General features: G+C 52.2%; 2 protein-coding genes and 1 long non-coding RNA gene across 8 annotated transcripts; 1 reads left to right on the top strand and 2 right to left on the bottom strand.

Moving 5' to 3' along the window:
• The first annotated feature begins 1,527 nt into the window (after positions 1-1,527).
• On the top strand, positions 1,528-18,125 carry LOC122105032. Its single transcript, XR_006147000.1, has 3 exons — positions 1,528-1,539; positions 17,407-17,412; positions 18,045-18,125. It is a non-coding gene; the product is annotated as an uncharacterized LOC122105032 (long non-coding RNA).
• On the bottom strand, positions 2,101-4,476 carry LOC122105021 (probable transmembrane reductase CYB561D1). Its single transcript, XM_042676114.1, has 3 exons — positions 4,272-4,476; positions 3,422-3,459; positions 2,101-2,986 (listed from the first exon to the last, which is right to left on the bottom strand). Exons 1-3 carry the CDS (start codon positions 4,417-4,419, stop codon positions 2,483-2,485), a joined length of 690 nt encoding a protein of 229 aa, XP_042532048.1. The 5' UTR covers positions 4,420-4,476; the 3' UTR covers positions 2,101-2,482.
• On the bottom strand, positions 5,694-14,305 carry Atxn7l2 (ataxin 7 like 2). Of its 6 annotated transcripts, none has more exons than XM_042676082.1 (11): positions 14,123-14,305; positions 12,120-12,185; positions 11,646-11,750; positions 11,045-11,255; positions 10,468-10,754; positions 9,859-9,941; positions 9,226-9,470; positions 8,192-8,390; positions 7,907-8,028; positions 6,664-7,453; positions 5,694-5,844 (listed from the first exon to the last, which is right to left on the bottom strand). In XM_042676082.1, the coding sequence occupies exons 1-11, from the start codon at positions 14,247-14,249 to the stop codon at positions 5,830-5,832; spliced, it is 2,250 nt and encodes a 749-aa protein (XP_042532016.1). In that variant the 5' UTR covers positions 14,250-14,305; the 3' UTR covers positions 5,694-5,829. The 6 variants fall into 6 exon arrangements, with proteins under 6 accessions (XP_042532016.1, XP_042532000.1, XP_042532025.1 ...); XM_042676091.1 differs by lacking the exon at positions 5,694-5,844 and adding an exon at positions 6,242-6,431 and having other exon boundaries at positions 10,468-10,658; positions 14,123-14,259; XM_042676057.1 differs by lacking the exon at positions 5,694-5,844 and adding an exon at positions 6,242-6,431 and having other exon boundaries at positions 14,123-14,259.
• Positions 18,126-18,629: the final 504 nt, after the last annotated feature.

The raw sequence follows: 18,629 nt of genomic DNA on the forward strand, positions 1-18,629 counted from the left end.
CCCGCACCACCTGGGAGGAGGCAACACCTCAGACAAGCTCAGGCTTCCCTGGCATCTCCTGCTTGCTCTTAGAGCAAGCTGGTGAACTCTTCCTGGCTCGGCATGTATATACAAGAGGAGATGACACTCCCTCCCCCACAACCCTGCTATGATGGAAATGCTGGATCGAGTATCCCCAGGTGAAAATTTACTCCATGCAGCCCCATAATCAGTTCTTCCAAGTTCTTATCATGCCGGATGGAGACACTGAAAGAGACACAAGCAATCACCTCTGGACTGCAGGGGTTTCTTTCAGACACCTAGTGTTAAGAGCGCTCCAGGGAAATCCATCTCACTCAGGAAGGCATTCCTGTGCTATTGAATCACACCAGCCCTCCTACTTCCCAGCCACCTGGAGAGGGCCTTGAATCCTGAGAAGGCTTGGGATGTTTCCTCCAGAGTCCCCCAAAACAGAGCTCCAGCCCTTATACCCAGGCCTCCCAGAGTCCCAATGGACCCAGTCTCCCTGCATAGAAATCTGCATAGCAGCTTTTCATGGTTCAACTGTTTTCAGTCCTTGCCATAATCCATGAAGGTCTCATCTCCCAGACTAAGCCAGACCACAGCTAACTAGTCTGGCATTCAGCCCTCACTGCCAAGGGCAGTCTGGGGGAAATACATTTAGCTGGATTAAGGAGGGGTCTCTACAGGAAAGAGAGCTCAGCCCTCATTTGCCAGTGGCACTGAACTCAGCCCCTCTTAGGCCAAATTTCTAACAGGAGACTACTTAGGAAAGCTTAAATGATGGGGAGAAGAGGAACCAGGGAGTCTCTATTTTCCTTGGATCAGAAGAGCTCCACCCACTTCCTTGATCCTTATTTGTTCTAAAACCTTTGGAATTGTTCCATGAACAATGAGCTAAGGCGAGACCCTAAGAAAGGCAAAAAGCACAAGATGCCTAGGACTACTTTGCCCTGAGAATGGATATGGGACAGAGCACACCCAGGGACTATGTATGGCCCAGATTCTCAGGTAAGCTAAAGGAAGTTCTTAGCTGAGGGAAGGAGTCATCCAGGAGCCAAAGGCTTGGTTAATCTGATTTTCCCCTGTTCCTCCATAAACTTTAAAGTGACTTTAGTGCCTTTACTGTCTTAAAAGTTCAGAAAACTGGATTGGGAAGGTGGCTCAGTGGTAGAATGCTTGCCTTGCATGCATGAGGCCCTGCGTTCGATTCAGCACCACATAAACAGAAAAAGCCGGAAGGGGTGATGTGGCTTAAGTGGTAGAGCGCTAGCCTTGAGCTGAAGAGCTGAGGGACAGCGCCCAGGCCCAGAGTTCAAGCCCCACAGCCAACAAAACAAAACAGAAGACCCTCTCTTGAACTCTTTCTTTCAACAGAGCCTGACCTTTAGAGCTCTGTTCCAGAGGCCATATCAGCTTCAATTTCTGAAGGGCTACAGGGGCAGGAGTTTACTTTCCCTCCAGGAAAGTAAACGGAGAATGAATTATATCCTGAGTCTGCTAAGTGGTCCACGTGGTCCACAGCTAGGAGAGTCTTCAGTGATATCGACTGATACTGACTATTAAGAGATAGAAGGGACTTAAGAGATTGCTTAAAAACATTCACAGATGAGGAAACTGAGGTCCTGAGATATGGAACTTACCTAAGGTTAGTTATGTAATAGAGCCTAAAGAGAAGCATCACACTGCTTTCTCAAGAGGTACCCAACCTGGTATGGTGATACAGGATCTGTAATCCTAGCACTTGGGAGGCTGAAGCAGGAAGAGGTTGAGTTTGAGGCCAAACAGGACTAAATAGTGATTACAGGTCAGCTTTGGCTGCACAGTGAGACTTTGTCTCAAAAAAATAAAGACAAACCCCAAAACGTAAACAGCCAGATTCCAGTGGCACATGCCTGTAATCCTAGCGAAACAGGAGGCTGAGATCTGAGGGCTGAGGTTTGAAGCCAGGCCAGGCAGGAAAGTCCATAAGACTCTTATTTCCAATTGACTACCCAAAAAAAGCCAGAAGCAGAGGTATGGCTCAAGTAGTAGAGTGCTAGCCTTGCACACAAAAGCTCTGGGACAGTGCCCAAGCCCTGAGTTCAAGCCCCAGACCAGCAAAAAAAAAAAAAAAAAGTTTAAGAGGTGGGGGCAAATATCGATGGCTTCCATTCATAACTTATAGGATCTCGACTTTACATCAGAAATACAGATAAGAAATTGCCACCACCATCACCTCCACCACCACCCAATAAGTCTGTCGTCTATCACGAGTAGAGGCTTCACGCTCAAGTTCTCTATCACATTCCACTATGCTCAATACATTCCCCCATTTTGGTCACCTGGATCATCCTTCAACAAGAGCAACCTGGGTTTTTGTAGCCTTTGGCCCAGAAAGTGCAAAAACTTGGCCACTTCTGAAATGGGTCCCTTAAATATCACCAAGGAACCACTGAAGTCCAAGGTAAGTGTCCCACCTAGAGTCCGTGTTTGGAGGCACTCAAATTTCCATTTTCTTCCTTGGCAAATAGGATCTAGAGATCTGGTGCATAATTACCAGGGCTGGGTACAAGGGCAGTGCTAGGCACAGATACCAAGCTGCACCTTTGATCTGGGCTTGGAACCATACTGAATACATGCCCAGAAGTACTGTTACTGTAGCCATCAGGTAGACAACCAGTCCACATGTCAGATGGTAGAGCTTGAGACGAGCTACCCTTGAGACCCTGGCTGCTCGGGGACAAAGGAGGCAAAGCCCACACAGTGCTTGGCCACCACTGACCAGTATTGTCAGAACTCCTACCCAGCTGTGCCAGGATTCCAGGTGGGGCAGCTCACTTCGGATCTTGCTGGAGATGATGAAGCCCAGGCCCAGGGCAGCACAGAGGATGGCCAGGGTCTGCCCTGCCCAGTGGAGTCGGATTCGGGCCTTTCGGGAACAGAAGAGGAACAAGGAGTGTTCAGGAGAGAAGAGTAGGATGGATTCAGCCATGCAGAGGCAGAACTGTGAATACAGGAGAGGGCTAGTGAGCCTCAGGTCTGTTTGGAGGCCTGAGAAAAAAGGAGGTATTATTATACATCTAACCAAAGAAGATAAAGGGTGAAGGCTAAAGGACTTCTAACTGGACCTGCCTTACACACAGGCCATTTCTTGACCAGTAAAACTGCAGATGTTAAACTTCTTCCTGAATTGTGAGGGAAATGACTTAATAACACCCCTTCCACAGCTTCTTATAGACACCTGTGGAGAAATAAGTTCCACATCCCCCTACCCTCTCAACCCTTCATTTTCCCCAATTCTTGAAAGATGGGACCCTAGCTGTCTCTCGCACCTCTCTAAGCCATAGAAAGGCTGAGCTTCCTGAAAACAGGATTCTTCCCCGGTGGAGAAGCTAAGCATAACCGAACAAATCGGTTGCAGGTAGAAGTCCAAACTCACCGCCAAGGCCATGAATACGGGGTGCCAAGAGAAAAGACCTGAGAATCAAAGAGAACAGGCTGATTGCTGGGCACCATTGTTTTACTCCCCCACTCCCACTTCCATGGCTAGGTGAAGTTTAAAGAATCTGGCCACAGGGGAAAATTCAGCATACCAACCCCAATCCTAACTTAAAAAAAAAAAAAAATCAGGAAAACGGGGCGCCGGTGGCCCACACCTGTAATTCTAGCTACTCAAGAGTCTGAGATCTGAAGATCACGGTTCAAAGCCAGCCCAGGCAGGAAAGTCCCTGACACTCTTCAATACTTAGAAGACACCGGAAGTGGTAGAGCGGTAGCCTTGAGCAAAAGAAGCTCAGGGAGAGCACCCAGGCCCGAAGTTCAAGACCCAGGACAGATAAATAAATTAAAAAAAAAATAAAAATACTAAACAATAACAACCAGGAAATTTGGGCAAAAGGGAGCTGCCAAGGGGCTAAGGCAACCAAGAGTGCCTCCCAGTACACACACCTCCACTTGGGTTGGCTTTCCCCAACTGGCACTTCTTGGCTACCAGCCCAGTCCTAGTGTAGACCTCAATCACTTTCCTTCCCTACTATCCTCCAACAGGAGCCTTGTGTTTTATGAAGCACTAGCTCAGTCTTTTCAGTAGCCAGTCTTTGCCCCCAACTCCTTCCCGTACCCACAGTCCCACCCATCCAGGACCCCCGAGCCCCGCCCACAGGCCCTCAGCCTCTCCATCCGGGCCCCTCCCTGGCTGGGGTCGCATTCCACGGCTCGCGGCGCACCCAGCCGCGGCCCCTCCGCACCTCGGCTCCGCCCCCTTCCCTGGCCCCGCCCCGCGCACTCACTGGTTCCTGGCCGGGACAGAACAGTCAGAAAGATGGTGAAGCCCAAAGCCACCAGGTGCGCCAAGATCCCGCTGCCTCTTCGCAGCCAGCGGGTCAGTCTCGGCTCCCTAGCTGGTGCTGGAACCAGATCTACCTCCAGCGGCTGCATGGCTGCGCCGGGCCAGCCCGCACAGTCCAGCTGCTAGAGGCGTCTTCCGGGTTTGCGGTCGCGGCGGCGGCGGCGGCGGCGGCTGTCAGGAGTGGCTCCTCCCCGGGGAAGCCGCCGGCAGCGCCGCCGAGGCACTCACAGCGCCCTCTGGGGGCTGGGGGGGAAAGTATGTCGGCCCGGGGGAGGGGCAGGGGGAGTCCCCCACACCCTGATCTACCCACGGGAGAGATCCCAGTCCACCTTCTTTTGTATCTGTATACCAGGAGCTCTACGTCAAGCAGCCTGTGGAAATTACATCTGTGGTTACCGATTCCAGTGAACCCCAAATCACACACTTGGTGCCCTGACTCGAGTATGTTAAGCAGCTTTCCAGAAGTACTGGTGTTCCCAGGCTGCTTACTTTTTCTATTTCCTCTTCTGCTTGTTATGGAGCAAGATTTCTCCCTACCTTAATGCCAAGGAAAAACAACAGGAAAGGACAAAATATAGTTCTTTGTAAAGTGAATTCTGGTTTGAAGACTGAAGGAGGGAGCTGCAAGTCTCATACCCAGAGCAAGAATGGTCTCCAGTGAGATACTTGGAAGAACTAGAGCACTCCCAACCCTTGCCACCTCCACAACAGCTGCTTAGCCCTGAGGAGCAAGGTATAATCCTGAGGAATCAGGGCCTTACATGCCCCAAATTCTGCAGCCTTTCCCCCCTCTTGCCTCCAAAAAAGTGTAGGCCAACCTATGGAGTCCTACCTGGGAGAGGTTCTACTCCATCCTAAAGAGCAAACCCATAGTGCAGGAAGAAAGACCAAAACAAGCTCTACAGAAATCCGGGACATCTTGAGAGTATTAACCAACCGAGATCAAGCTACATGGTTGAGAAAAGAAGGTTGCTGGTAAGAGGTGGGAAGGGCACAAACAAAAGCTGAGAAGATCTAAAGAGGGGTGGAGACCCACGATTGCTGGAAGACCAGAAAAGGGTCAGAAACCAACTCTCAAAGACCCAACTGCAAAGTCAGGAGTGCAGCTCCCTCTTCTCTGTCCAGTTTCTCTTCTCAATGGGGCCAGAATAGTATCTTGGGGTTAACATTCTAGGGGAGGCTTATATTCACAGTCACATGCCTCATCATCCTGTGGGGAGAGAACATTCCCCACCCCCCTCCAGGCTGCCTGTCATCTCAGCTTCCAAGGGTGAGATTAGGCAAACTAAGGACCCTCATTTTGCTACATTGTTTTTCTTCCTTTTCAGTGTTTTCTTAGTACCAACAGAACAAGGAGACAGTCTTGAGGTATTTTAAAGAGAGTTTTTTTTTTCTTAAAAAAAATAATATAAAGTTATAAAAAGTGGCAGCAGCCTGGGGCCTGGTCTGGAGGGGAGGAGGTGTTGGCGGCTCCGTTGCAATGGACAGGCACTTTCTTGTTAATGGGCTTTTGACTGCAGGAAGACAAAGAGACAAGAGACAGGGTCAGGGTGAGGGTCATCCTACTCAGTACCTATGTAGACTATAGGACTAAACCTTTATTTCCTGTGGTGGGTCTGATAAATAAAACTGAGCAAGGGGAAGACGAATGCCAACTGGGGCAGCCTATGTAGTGAAGCTAGAAAACGTGTAAATGCACACATGCACCTGGCCCATGTTTAGACTGGGAGCACATTCCCCACCCCCAACACCACATCTCCCAGCAGTCCCTCTTGGCAGAGATCATATGGATAGCTCAAAGCAGGCTCCAACAGAAAAGACAAACCTGGCTGCAGATTTCACTAGAAAACCTCTGCCACTTGAACCTACTGAGAAGCTGGAGCAGGGCACATGTGTAAGGGGTATACACATGCCTAAGTGGGCCTTGTCTTGTCCATCTGCTCTTCAATGCCCCGATGCCCAGAAGAGCCACCAAGGAACAGAATCAGTTGCTCAGTATGTTGAGCTACAGGTCAGAGACTCAAACTTCCTTCCTGTTGGATGTTGGAAGTAGTTCTAGGTCCTGGGGTGAGGGCCATAGCCAATTCAGAAAGAAGTGGTCCTTTGATTAAGTCCAAAACAAGGGCAAGGGGAAAAGATCCAATCAGGTAAAAACTGGAGTCACCATGCTAAGAGCTAATCTATGGTTTCCTAAAGAGGATAGCCCAAAGACTCTTTCCCCATTTTTCAATCCTCTACTTAGCACTTTCTCCATGTCAAGTACCTACTGTGTTCTCACAGTCAGCCCTCCTGACCCCTCTCTGCCCATGCACCGCAGGGAGCTGGGCAGGTACCTTCAGTGTAGAGCACTTCTCCTCAAAGGCCAGGGCTGGGCCTGGCTTCTTGCGGCGCATAGAGCAGGCTGTATCAGCAGGGACACCAGCCTGACAATGCTTGGCCTTCACTGGCCGGCAGTAAGTGGCCAGATTTTTCCTCTTCTTGGCTACTTCCTCCTCAGAGAGGCAGTTGGTTGGCAAGGCCTTGGCTGGGTGACTGACGACATCCCGGTTCTCCAGCTGAGCCTTGACCGGTGTGGGAGGTGGATGTGGGGAACCCCGACAGTCCAGGGGCCCTGTTCTCTTTACCCTTGGCCCCACTGTCCCATTAAGCCCCATGCTCAGAGCTGTTTTAGTCTTGGCTGAGAGACCCCGGCAGCCAGAGGGTTTGCCTTTTCCAGTGGGTTCCAGAATGCAAGTCCGTTTGAAAGTGGTAGGGCCTGGGGATAACTTCCGCTTTCGAGAAGGAGCCTCCACCTCTGCCCCATCCTTGCCTTTGGACAACTTGCTGGCCTTGGAAGGTGGCAGCTTGCTGAAGGATGGAGATGGTGTGTTGGCGGGTAGAGGTGAGGTGATGGCCTGGGTGCCGCCCATGCACTCAGCCTGGCTGCAGGCAGCTGCTACACTAGGAGAGCCTGCAGGGTAGCTAGGGACCAGGCTGTCCTTGATGGGAGGCGTAGAGGCTGGGCAGGCAGGTCTGGGGGGTGGGCCTGGAAGTCGGGGGCAGCTGCCCATAGTGGGTGGGCTCAGGGGAGCAGATAAGGAGGAACTGACAAGGTGCGATGGAGGTTCAGCTGGTGGGATCTTCCTATAGCAAAAAGAGAGTCCCACTGTGACTGCCAACCAAACAAGAAAGCCTCCCAACACTCAATCCTTCTACCCACTGGGAAATGGCCAGTGGAACGCCACAGTTGCTGCCATCTGCTGGCAGACACTGGAACTGAGGGCTGAGGAAGGCACAGGTAGAGGAAGGAATGAACTAGTACAGAATGAGTAGGAGTAACCTCATTTTCAGTGGGTATCCCTTATCCCACATTACCCCAAGTATTGAAAATGATAGACGACTGTCTAGACTCACCCCTACACCTCCCACTGTCCTTCTCTAGGGTTCCAAGTCCCCACTCCCTTATGCCACTTATCATCTGGGGTCTAGTGACCAGTTAGCCAAGGCACACCAGTAGGTATGTGTGAGGAATTGGAGCTTCTGAAGCCTATGTACACCCAGGTCTGAGAAAGGAAGTTCTGGGCCCAAGAGACTCACTTCCACATGTGTGAACTGAGGTGCCGCTCCAGCATAGAGCTGAGTGCCGAGCAGAACCGGTCCAGCCGGCGGCTAAACACATAGCATCCTGGGCTCACTAGCCGGCTCCCAAAGGTGCAGAACTGGAAGCAGAAGGGAAGAATGTGGTTGGTGGGGCCTGCAGTATACAGAGCATCTGCACATAAGATCTGACCTCTTCCCCATACTGTGGCCTAGAAGGACCGGGACCCCCACCCCACCCCACCGCACACCACCTCCACCCCAGGATCCTGGCCAGGTCCTTACCGCCTGTGGGCGTGGAGGCCGGGTTGCATAATGGCAGTCAGGAGGGAGGTGAAGGTCCTCGGATGTCCCCTCCTCCTCACTTTCCTCGCTGGAGGCCTGGGCCCCACCCCGGGGTAGGGGGAAAGGAAACAGACCTGGGTCCCCATCACCACCATAGGGGCCTTCTTCATCCAATTCACTCTCAGAAGAGGCCCGGGACCTAGAAGGGCCAAAGAGGATGTAAGGATGATGTGACTGGTATGGGATCGGGATGGGGTGTCCCTGAACCCGCCAAGCTTAAAAAGCCAGGGCAAACACTCTGCTGGGCAATCAGAGGAAGAGGAAGGAGGAAAGGATGGGAGGGCACGACAGAGCTCACAGAGTAAGAGACAGAGCCCAGGGCCATAGCTCCCAAGGTGTTCTCTCCCAAGCCCCTTCACTTCCCAGGCCCTGCCTCCTCAGGGGGAAAAATCTGCTCCAGATTCTCGCCTCCTCCAGAAAATCTTCCGAGCTTAACTGCACCCAGCTCTGGTCAGCCCAGTCAACTCTCTCAACCCCCTTCTTGCATCACATATTCCTGTGAGCCTGTCTGGGAGCTGAGCCTGTGTTTCGTGTCTGCCCCTGGTGTTACAGGCAGAGATGCGTGTGTGTCTCCTTCAGCAAGGCAGGCTCTCCCCGGGATCCAGCGCAGCCTCTGCACACGAAGGGGCCAGCGAATGAATACACAGTACAACTGCCTCACCCAGGACCCTGACCCTTTCAGCTCCCCAGTGACAAGTTTTGGCTTGTTGGAAGTAGCTGGGAAAATGTTTGTATTGGATCTGGCACACCTCAAGAGAGGCTAGGATATTGTGGTCTGCTTGGGGAGGAATAGAGAGTCGCCTGCTTCCAAACCACTGCAAGGTCCAGGTATCACCCTCCCCCGCCCCACACCCACTCAGGTCCCAGTGAGCACGTTTTCCAGGACATCCCCTGGGCCTGTCTCCAACGTTCCCTGGTACCTTAGGGGCTGAATATACCCAGGTGAAGTGGGGGGGGATATAATCTGGACATACCTGGGAAATGCACAGTATGGGTAGGTCTGCTTGGCACGAGCAGAAAAGGTGCTGCTAGGTGCGGCTGCTGCTGCCACAACCTGGATTGAGGAAGGAGGTTCCTGGGAGGGCGCCGCCTCCTTGCGCCCTGGGCTCTTCTCCTTGGGACATTCCCCTTTGCGGGAATTGGCCTTCAGCTCTGCCACTAGCACGTCAAAATCCTTGGACCGGCCCTGGACCTCTCGGCGCTGGTGCACCGAGTGGATCTAGAATATAGCAGAGTGGAAGGGTGGGAAGGGTTGTGAGCTGAGCAGGGGTGAGGGGCAGCGGTGTGCTCTGGCCTGGGCAAGTGGAGAGAGAGGACGCGTGTGAGTGTGTTTGTGGGTGTGTTTGTGTGTCTTTTGTTTTACTCCCCCATAGGGCTAACACCTTCCTTTGGCATGGGGGTGGGGGGGTCTGAAAGCTACTCCCTGCCTGCTGATCCTACCTTGTGCCCACTGGGGTGAGGTGCGGGGGATAGGCTCCTCTTCCCTTCCCTGGTGTGAACCTAACCCATCCCCTCAGCTGGGCCTTTAGTTATTTCTACATTCCTCTGCTCGCCCGTGTCTCATGTCTGCGTTGTTTCCCCTCACCATGCCGTGGGAATGGGGCTACCTTGCAGGTCAGCAGGCGTGTACAGATCTTTTTGGTCTCTGGATTTATGACTCCGCACTGCCTGTTGAGGTCACACTCCTTCCCTGTTGGGTAAAGATGTTTCAGTGAACCAGAAGGCTACTTCTCATGGATTCATAGGAGGATCTGGCCTCTTCCTATGAAGGGCCTGGGAAGAATCAGGACAAAGATAGACAGGTTCCTCTGGGGCCTCACTTTCCAGAGTAACTCTTCTCTTGAGGATGGACTTTCCCTGTCCCCAGCCCCAGCATTCCTCCCAGAGACTGTAGGCCCAAAGAAGCAAAGGCAGCCGCAGGCATCTGGAATGCCAGAAAAACCAGCTGTGAGACGTGAGAAAGGGCTAACAGTCAATTGTCCAAGGAGGGGAAGAGTAATTGTGCTTGCTTGGGCAGAAGCTCCCTCAGCCCAACTCAGGAGACCTGAGCTACAGAAGCTTCCAGGGAGCAGGTAGATTGTAGAGTTCCTGTACTCTGCAAGCTAGGATGGCCAGGCCCATCTATTCCTGACCTCCAACCCTTCTTGCCCAAGGACAGAGCAGCCCAAGGAGTCCCCCACTCTACCTTCCTGACTCCCAGGACCATGACTACTCACGAGCCATCTTCCGGTGGGTTTTGGGGGGCAGCCTGGTCCCACTGGGCTCCTTCTCCGGGGGGCTGCTTTCGGCCCGGTGGCTGGAACCCTCACTGGGGATTATCTCACTGCTCTCTCTGCCAGGAGGTTCTTTAGAAGGGAGAGCCATGGGGGCTTTTCCAGGGGAGTCCTTGGGGAGGCCGCCTGGCTGGCTGAGGAAAGCAGAGGGTGGGGCCACCCTGATTCCATGTCCATCGGGCTTCGGGAGACTGGACATCTTCTCCAGATTCACCACAGGCACGAAAAGGCTACACGTGGAGAGAGGGTATGGGCTGGGGTGCGGGAGGCTGGGTCTGGGTGCCGAACTCTGGCCTAGAGCTATCTCCTCCCTGGCCCTGGATCTTGGGTGGGCTCCAGGAGGGGTGTGGTACCTGGGGAAAGAGGCACTCACGAGCCCTTGAGTCTGTGGAAAGGAGCTGCACATGGGTTTGCTGCCTTCTGCAATGAGCAGTACCCCTTGACCCAGGGCTGCCTCCATTTGTGTCAACCTCTCCCCGGGTCAGGGTCAGGGTCGGTCTTGGGGAGTGTATAGACTTACCAGAGGTTGTCCTTCTGGGTCTTCTCTGGAGGCTGATGGCCACGGCTCCGGGACCCCTGGCCCTTCTCCCTGGAGGAGGTTTTGGTGGAACCTGGGGCTCTACAAGCTGGGCCCTGCCCATTCACTACATGGCATTTCTGAGAGCTGGCAGGGGCTGGAGGTGGGGGTGGGACCCGGGCATAAAGCTTGCTGAGGGGCCCATGTCTTCTTTCTGTTACCAGGAGGTGGAGAGAATAATCGAGGTGAGTGGTATCAACTACCTCATTCCCTGACCGCCAACCAGCCCACTGCCTCATATCACAAGAATCTGCATTACTACAGCTTAGATTGTGAATTTGCTTTCTTCCATTTCCAAATTGAGCCTTCAGGACTCAAAATTCTAGACCCAGCTTCCTGAATCTCTTACCACCCCCCTGGATGCTGGAAGTTTGCACATGCAATAACTTCAAACCCCACAATATCCTGAAACTCCCCCCCCCCCCCAGGACTTTCCTATCCCTAGAACCACCCTCCATTACCCATGTGAAGTCCTAGCTGTCCTAAGAGTTCCATATTCCCCCTCCCCTCACCCTTCATCTTTCTTCCCTAGGGCTTCTCTCACCACAGTGCTTCTGGAAAGCTTGAGGCTTCACCACCTGGCTGCAGTGGTTACACACAACCAAATAGAAGTCATCATGGGCAGGGCAGTGCCCAAATATGGACATATCTGCAATGACAGAAACTCTTTATCACTGGGGCTGGAGCACAGGGTTTCCCTGTAAGATCAGAGAACACTACCACCCCACCACCCAGAAGGTGCTTCACCTCCCAACTGATGTGTCAAGCTTTCTGCTGGACATTCCCAGCCTCCACAGTTCAGTCTAACCAGGCCTGAAGTATACAGGGCTTTGACATGAGTGGGCGCCAATCACCTATGATTACGATCTCCACCAACAGGTCACAGCAGGCAGGGCTAACTCAGTCCTATCAAAATGAGGATCTTCAGCCCTATTGCTTCAACAGCCACCTCCTGGTAGAAGAGGGGAAAGTGGCCCTGTTTGCCCTGGGTCCCAGCCCTATGTGCATTGAGTCCCACCTTCTTTAATGAGGGTCATAGCATCCAACTTCTTCATGTTTTTGCTACTGTCTTCCAGCTCAGCCCCTGGAGGAAAAACACAGCTCAGAAGGTCCACTCTCTTCCTACAGCCCCACCTCCTAGTGGAAGAAGGGCCACAGCTCAGCACTGAGAAGCCCACACCCCCTGACAAGCCCCTGGTGCTCAGAATCCCCAGTGGCTCATTCTCAAGTGCCCACCCTTCTCCCACTCTTCTGAGACGAACTGGTCTCATTTAAGGAGAATCCAGCCATCTTTCTTATGGACCCCTCCACTCCTTAGTGTAGTTTAAGGCTCTAACTGCTGACTAGTTGGGTGATGTGGGTAAATATCATCCCTTTTCTGGATTAGCTTTCCCATTTAAAGGGAAATGGTTCTGATTTTTTTTTTTTTTTTCCTTTTCTGCAGGACTCTGAATCACTTCTTGAGATTTCTACCACAGGTCTTTTTGGCTATTCTGTAGCATCTCCAAAATTTGCTGTCCTATGTCCCCCTCTTCATAAATTACTTTAGGTCTACCTGAGATATCATAACATTATCAAAGTTATACTCAGTTTTCTCAGCTCCTGCACTGATTGGATGGTCACAGAGCAGAGAAACTGCTGGGTTTGGGCCCTTTGACATCTCCAAAGTCTCCTTGGTCAGCTAGGCAACCCCCTCCCCTTCTTAGAGGGGCTCTGCCAAAGGGTTGCTTTCCTACTTCAGTTTCTGGGTTAATGACAAAAACATTTTAGCTATGCAAAGCAGCTTCCTCCATCCTCCTATCTAACTCCCCCTCCCCCCCACCCCAACACACACCTCCTCCCTGTCCCTTGGAAAAAAATCAATTCTGAGTCACTGAACCAGTCTGACTCCATTTCCGGTTCTTAATTCACCCAGACCCTGACAATGGCCCCATCCGTGCCCACCCAGCACAGGACAGTCCCAGAGTGGCCTATGCTCCCACTTAGATTTGCTCTCACATGCTCACTCACAGATTAGCCCCCTTTGAGGTGAGATGATTATTGGCAATCTTATATAATATCCAGATATGAGGCATGGTGAGTTGGACAGGCAAGAGACAAGGGGCAGCTCCCACTCTGAAGTCTGTTCAATGCAATTATGGGGAATGATGGACAGAATCAAGCTGAAAGTCAGATGTCTCAAAGAACAAGTGTCATTAGAGACCGCTCCATGAGGTCTCCTACTCCATCTCTTCTCACTTGTAAACTTCTTTAGGGGTGTGATGCCTGCTGTCACCCCCAAAGGCCATGAGGCCAGGTGTTTCCTGGGACCCAGGAGACAAAGATGAGAAAAAGAGACTGGAGGCCCACTCACCAAAGGCACTCGGGGACCTATAGAAAGTGGGGGGTCAGGGAAAAGAGCCAAGAGGTAGGGCAAGAAGCCCGGGGAAGGACGAGGGTGGGAGGCATGGATGGATGGACTGAAGGAGGAAAGGCAAGGAGGAGGATGGAGAGATGGATGGGAAAACTCATGCGGAGGGGGCTAGAGTTCCATGAGCACTGTAACCGGTAGGAAAACGCTAAAAAGGCGCTGGAGGTGTGGGGGGGGGGGCAAAAGGCGAAGACACATGGGGGGTGCTGAGGGGGGCAGAGAAGTGGGGTGCGTGGGAAACACGTGGAGAGGACTGTTGCGGATAGGAAGAGCCCGAGCAGGTGCAGGAGGGGCGGAAACTGGAGACCATCATTTAAGGGAAAAGATAAAGGCAAGTAAACGTGGGGCCGGTACTGGCTCTGGCAGAGAGAGACAGACAGACAGAGGAGAGGGGTGGGCAGGGTGGGCTGCAAGCGGTGGGCCGGCGCTAGGACCCGGCGGCGCAAAGGTGTCGGAGAGGGCGGGCACTAGGACCCGGCGGGTCCTTTGTTTGGGGGGCCGGGGAGCCGGACGGCGGCTCCTGTCGGCGGCTCCCCTCAGCTGGTGGGGGCCGGGAGGGGGGGAGGGGAGGCAGTGATGGGGTCCTCGGACTCTAAGGTGGCTGTACTCACCGTCGGCCGCAGGCAGGTCGGCCCGCTCCACCCACGAGCTCCAGCTCTGTCCCGCGAAGTCATCGAGACTCGGCACCCGCCGCTCCAGAGCGGCCATTGCTGCCGCCGCGCGTTCACGCACCGCCATCACCGCCGCGGACGCGCGCCCGCCCCGGCGCCGCCGCCGCGCGGCCCCCTCCCCCCCTCGGCCCGGCCGCGGGCACGCCTCCTTCTCCCCTACCTTTCCAGCTCACCCTGTGCGCAAGCGCAGCTCAGGTCGCTGGCCCCCACCTCCTCCTTCCGCATAGCTTTCTGGGAAATGTAGTTTCGGAAGGGGTGCTGTCGCCTACCGAGTTTCCCGAGAGAGCCCTTCGGAAATGCACAATTGCAGGGGAAAAGGAGGAGACCAAAGCCCCAGGATCTCCACTCCTAACCTTTGTGCACACATTTCTTTGTGGCACCAGTCCCCTCTCCCCAGTGTGCACCCGCGCGCGCGCACACACACACACACACACACACACACACACACACACACACACACACCCCAGCCCCAAACCTCTCTCTGCCCAAGATGCCCCTCTTGAAGCCGTGCGTCTGCCAGCTGGCTGGCGCCAGTTCCCCGGCTGGCGGCCAGGGAGCGACTCTGCTCCCCTGTAGATCGAATAGGGTAGGTGCAGGGAGGTGGGCGCAGTGAATCAGAAGGGCAAAGGGAGGGAGTCTAGGCTGTGCTGAAGGACATGGGGGTTGAAGTGGGGGAGGGCCCGGGTTCCTGAGTCCTTCCTCCCTCTTTGGGAAACCCACGCTGCCCTAATGCAGAACAGAGGGCTCAAGTGCCGTTGTCTGGGTTTGGGAGGATCTGGCTGCCCTGACCAAGATCACCTGTCAGGATGACAGAAGGCTCTCGGGTTCAGAGTCAGCGCCGGAACTAGGGTGGCCCCGAGGCTGCTGGTGTTAGCTCGGGTCTGCCGATCCTCCTGAGAAGTGCGATCGATACCCTGCACTGTCTCTTCCCAAACCCTGGCTAGACCCTGACTCCATCCATCATTTTGGCTTCCTTTTCTAATGAGTATTTTTCGCCGCTGGAAGAGCTGGTACTAAAGACTTGCTATAGGAAGGTTTCTCATCAGATCTGTCATTTTCCTTGCTAAGGCCCAGAATGTACCACCTTAATCACATACCTCTTTTTTTTTATTCAGCTGATAACATTTCTTCCTACCCCCCCCAAAAAAGACTAAAGTCTGTCTCTGCCTCTTCATCATTTGATCAGACAAGAAATAGTAATCCTTTTTATTTCCCCTCCTCAACTTCTCACAATCTTACCCCATATCACATTTATTTAGCTGAAAGGAAACCAAATTTGAGAGCAAAAGTCAAATTCTATGACATTAAGATCTCAGACTTCTTCTTTTCATTCAGGGAAATTTTAAATACTTTGAAGATAATATCTGAGAGAAGAGATTCTTAACCTAAGACCCATAAATGAGGTCCAGGAACCTGGTAACATTGACTGTGAAACTATGCCCAAGTGCATTTTTCTAGAGACTATAAATGCAGAATGTGACTGCCTGTCTGAAGGTTTGTTCAGCAAGAACCTTATAGTAAGCCTGTGTGTGTGTGTGTGTGTGTGTGTGTGTGTGTGTGCGCGCGCGCATGCGTGCGAGCGCGTGTGCAGGGGGTTTACACCTCTAATCCTAGCTACTCAGGAGACTGACATCTGAGGATCAGAAGTTCAAAGACAACCTGGACAGGAAAGCCCATTAATTATCTCCAATTAACCATCAGAAAGCCAGAAATGGAGCTGTAGCTCAAGTGGTAGAGTAATAGCCAGGAGTGAAAAAGCTAAAGGATAGCTTCCAGGCCCTGAGTTCAAATCCCTATACCAGAGCACGCGCACGTGTGCGCACGCGTGTGCACGCACACACACACACACACACACACACACACACACACAATCTGTATATGCTAGAGAACGAAGCATATGGCCCTCAGATTCCTGATAGGAAGCTTGTTTGGGTCACAGATGGTAGGAAAGCAAAGGGAAACAGCATTGTGGGATTCACTATTTCTCCCCCTTTGAGTTTGCTCCAAATTTGCTAATGAGTTTCAGTTACTTTGGACAAATGGAGTGCCACAAAAAGAGACAATGTCACCAGACTGGGGCCTGCCAGGAACAACTACTCAGCCAGCAGACTCTATTGCTTAGGCTGCAGAGTAGAGAGGAGTGGAATGAGGTCTTAGTAGAAATGCTGATTTTTATCCAAGGTCTTAAAGCAAGGAAGAGGAAGAAAAAAAAATCCCCAGGAGGGCTCCAGTCTTGGCTCCTTCATGGCAAATGCTTGAAGCACTGTTTATTCAAATGTATAATGAAGCACCAGAAAACAACATGCAACATTCTCCCCCCACCCCGATCTGCAATCCCAGAAGTAGGAGACCCATGACCATGATGTTGGTGGGCTCATATCTAGGAAAGATCCTAGGTGGGCAGGGTCAGAGTCTACCAGGGCAAAGGGCAAGTGCCCTGTCTATTGGCCTCCTATAGCAGCTGGAGAAATCAGATACCTCCTACATTGGATTCAACTAGGCAAAGCAGTGATGTCAGCCCTGGTTGGAAGGAGACTCCAGTTCTGTAAGGACAGCCTTTCCCTTGGCACTTGGCCTAGCTCAGCCCTCTGGAGGCAGTGAGGTGAAATGGCCTTTCTTAGGATGGCCATGGTGAGAGTGACCATAACCCAAATCAAGGATCTACAATCTGAAAACCAGCCAGCCTCTTGAGCACAAGAAAGAGCCTTCCTGCCTAGGGTAAAGCTCTGAGCTAGGACTTCTTGGCAAAAATGAATAACACCCCTCCTTTCCTAATGGAAAGGCCAGTTTCTAAGTTCAGTCCCCAAATGAGACTGCTTTATCTATTACATATCTGTTAAATTATAAATACAAACACAGAATCCAAACAAAGTTCCAGTAGAAGCTGCTCACAGTCCCCCCCACAAGGGCCAGCTTGAAGAAAAATGAAGGTCACCCCTTTGTTCTTTGTGTCTCTGGAGCTGTAGGCAAAATTGTCTACCTTCCCCCCTTTCCTTGAGTAACCATGGGACAACTCAGGACAGAGAGTTTCAGGCTTAGGAAGATTTTCACCTTCATCTCATTTCGTCCCTCCTCAAATCCCTTCCCAAAAATCTAAAAAAGGAAAATAAAACCAACAATGAAAAGAATAACCTAATTCGTTTACTGAAGGACCCCCCAGAACATCTAGGGTTATAAACCTCACACTTCCCCTGTCATGTGGGGGAAATTCTGACCCAAAAAAGAAATGAGTGGCCCTCAATCAGAGGTCTTAAGCCTTAAGTACCTAAGTAATGCACATGTTACTATGAATGGTAGAGGGAGGAGGGGAGGAGGTGGAAGGGACTGACTAAGTCCTGAGGAGAAACTGGTACAGGACACATTCACCTTTGGGATGATAAATGGATTAGAGAAAAATGGATAGATTTCTTCCCTCTTCATGCTTCCCTGAGCAGCACTATGTCAGGGAAGAGGCCAGGTAGGAGGCAGGTGGCCCTTACCCAGTTGGCACTCTCAGGCCCTGGGGCCCAGAGAGGAACTGAAGGAGGTGTCAGACAAAGACAAATATGGAACTGGGTCCCGAAGTGAAGAAGCACCAATAGCATCGGCCTGCCCTGGACTGAGGAGGATATGGAGCCTGGCAAAAATAGGAAGCAAGGAGAGGATGGGAAGACCAGGGAGAGGGCATTGTGAAGGTGGAAAGGGAAAAGAAAAAAGAAGGACTAGAGAAGGTACTGGGGAGGGGGGGGGAGAGAGAATAAGGGAGAAATGGCCCATCCATCCATGTCCCAGGGCTCTGGGACAAATCAGCCTCATGATGGTCTTTTGGACCCTGTCAAAGCCCTTCACTGGCCCCACGGGAATGAAAAGAAGGCCTGGGCAGTCTTCAAAGCCTCAGACCCCAGAGGCTGGGGTAGGGAGATGAGCTGAGAGGTAAGGTGAGGAGATCTTGAGATGCTATTCTAGCCTCTCATCTTGTATCTTAAGTGTGAGATGAGACCAAACTCAAAAAGGGCATGGAAGAAGGTAAGAAGTTTCTAGATTTTAGAGTGCCTGGTGGATGGAAGAATGAAAGGAGATAGACAAAGGATTCTGCCAGTAACTTTCCTTGGTTTCTTCCTTGAAGTTGCAACTCAGTTGCAGTTTAACTGCTCCCACTGAGGTCAGGCCTCATAAGGACCCTCCTTAGGCCCTTTTCTAGGCTGACAGACCTCCTAGTTCCCAAGTGACAAGTGCTGTAGAAAAGCAAGGGGCCAGAGATGAGAATGGGAAACACACTATGCTCTGGGCAGGCTAGAGATCAGACACAGAGACTAGATGACAGCCATTAAGGGCTGTCACCAAGTCACAGTTGGGCCCTCCATGCAGGGATAGGAGCAAGACTGCCAGCTTGCTCCTTAACCCCTACAACATTGAGGCTGAACAGGTGATAGAAAGGTGGTTACTAGGGACCAGTCTCAGAGCTCTG

This window comes from Dipodomys spectabilis, unplaced genomic scaffold (genome assembly GCF_019054845.1).
Source record: "Dipodomys spectabilis isolate Male_0828 unplaced genomic scaffold, ASM1905484v1 ptg000002l, whole genome shotgun sequence".
Taxonomy (NCBI): Eukaryota; Metazoa; Chordata; class Mammalia; order Rodentia; family Heteromyidae; genus Dipodomys; species Dipodomys spectabilis.

Bases quoted from the DNA above. Each gene is read 5' to 3' on its own strand.
- LOC122105021 (XM_042676114.1), bottom strand. From the start codon at position 4,419: ATGCAGCCGCTGGAGGTAGATCTGGTTCCAGCACCAGCTAGGGAGCCG. The intron at 3,460-4,271 runs GTGAGTGCGCGG...TTTGATTCTCAG, and splicing joins TCTGTCCCGGCCAGGAACCA to GTCTTTTCTCTTGGCACCCC. The intron at 2,987-3,421 runs GTGAGTTTGGAC...CTGTATTCACAG, and splicing joins CCGTATTCATGGCCTTGGCG to TTCTGCCTCTGCATGGCTGA.
- Atxn7l2 (XM_042676050.1), bottom strand. From the start codon at position 12,372: ATGAGACCAGTTCGTCTCAGAAGAGTGGGAGAAGGGTGGGCACTTGAG. The intron at 11,256-11,645 runs GTGAGAGAAGCC...TCCTGGTAACAG, and splicing joins AGCTTTCCAGAAGCACTGTG to AAAGAAGACATGGGCCCCTC. The intron at 6,432-6,663 runs GTACCTGCCCAG...ACTTAATCAAAG, and splicing joins AGAAGTGCTCTACACTGAAG to GACCACTTCTTTCTGAATTG.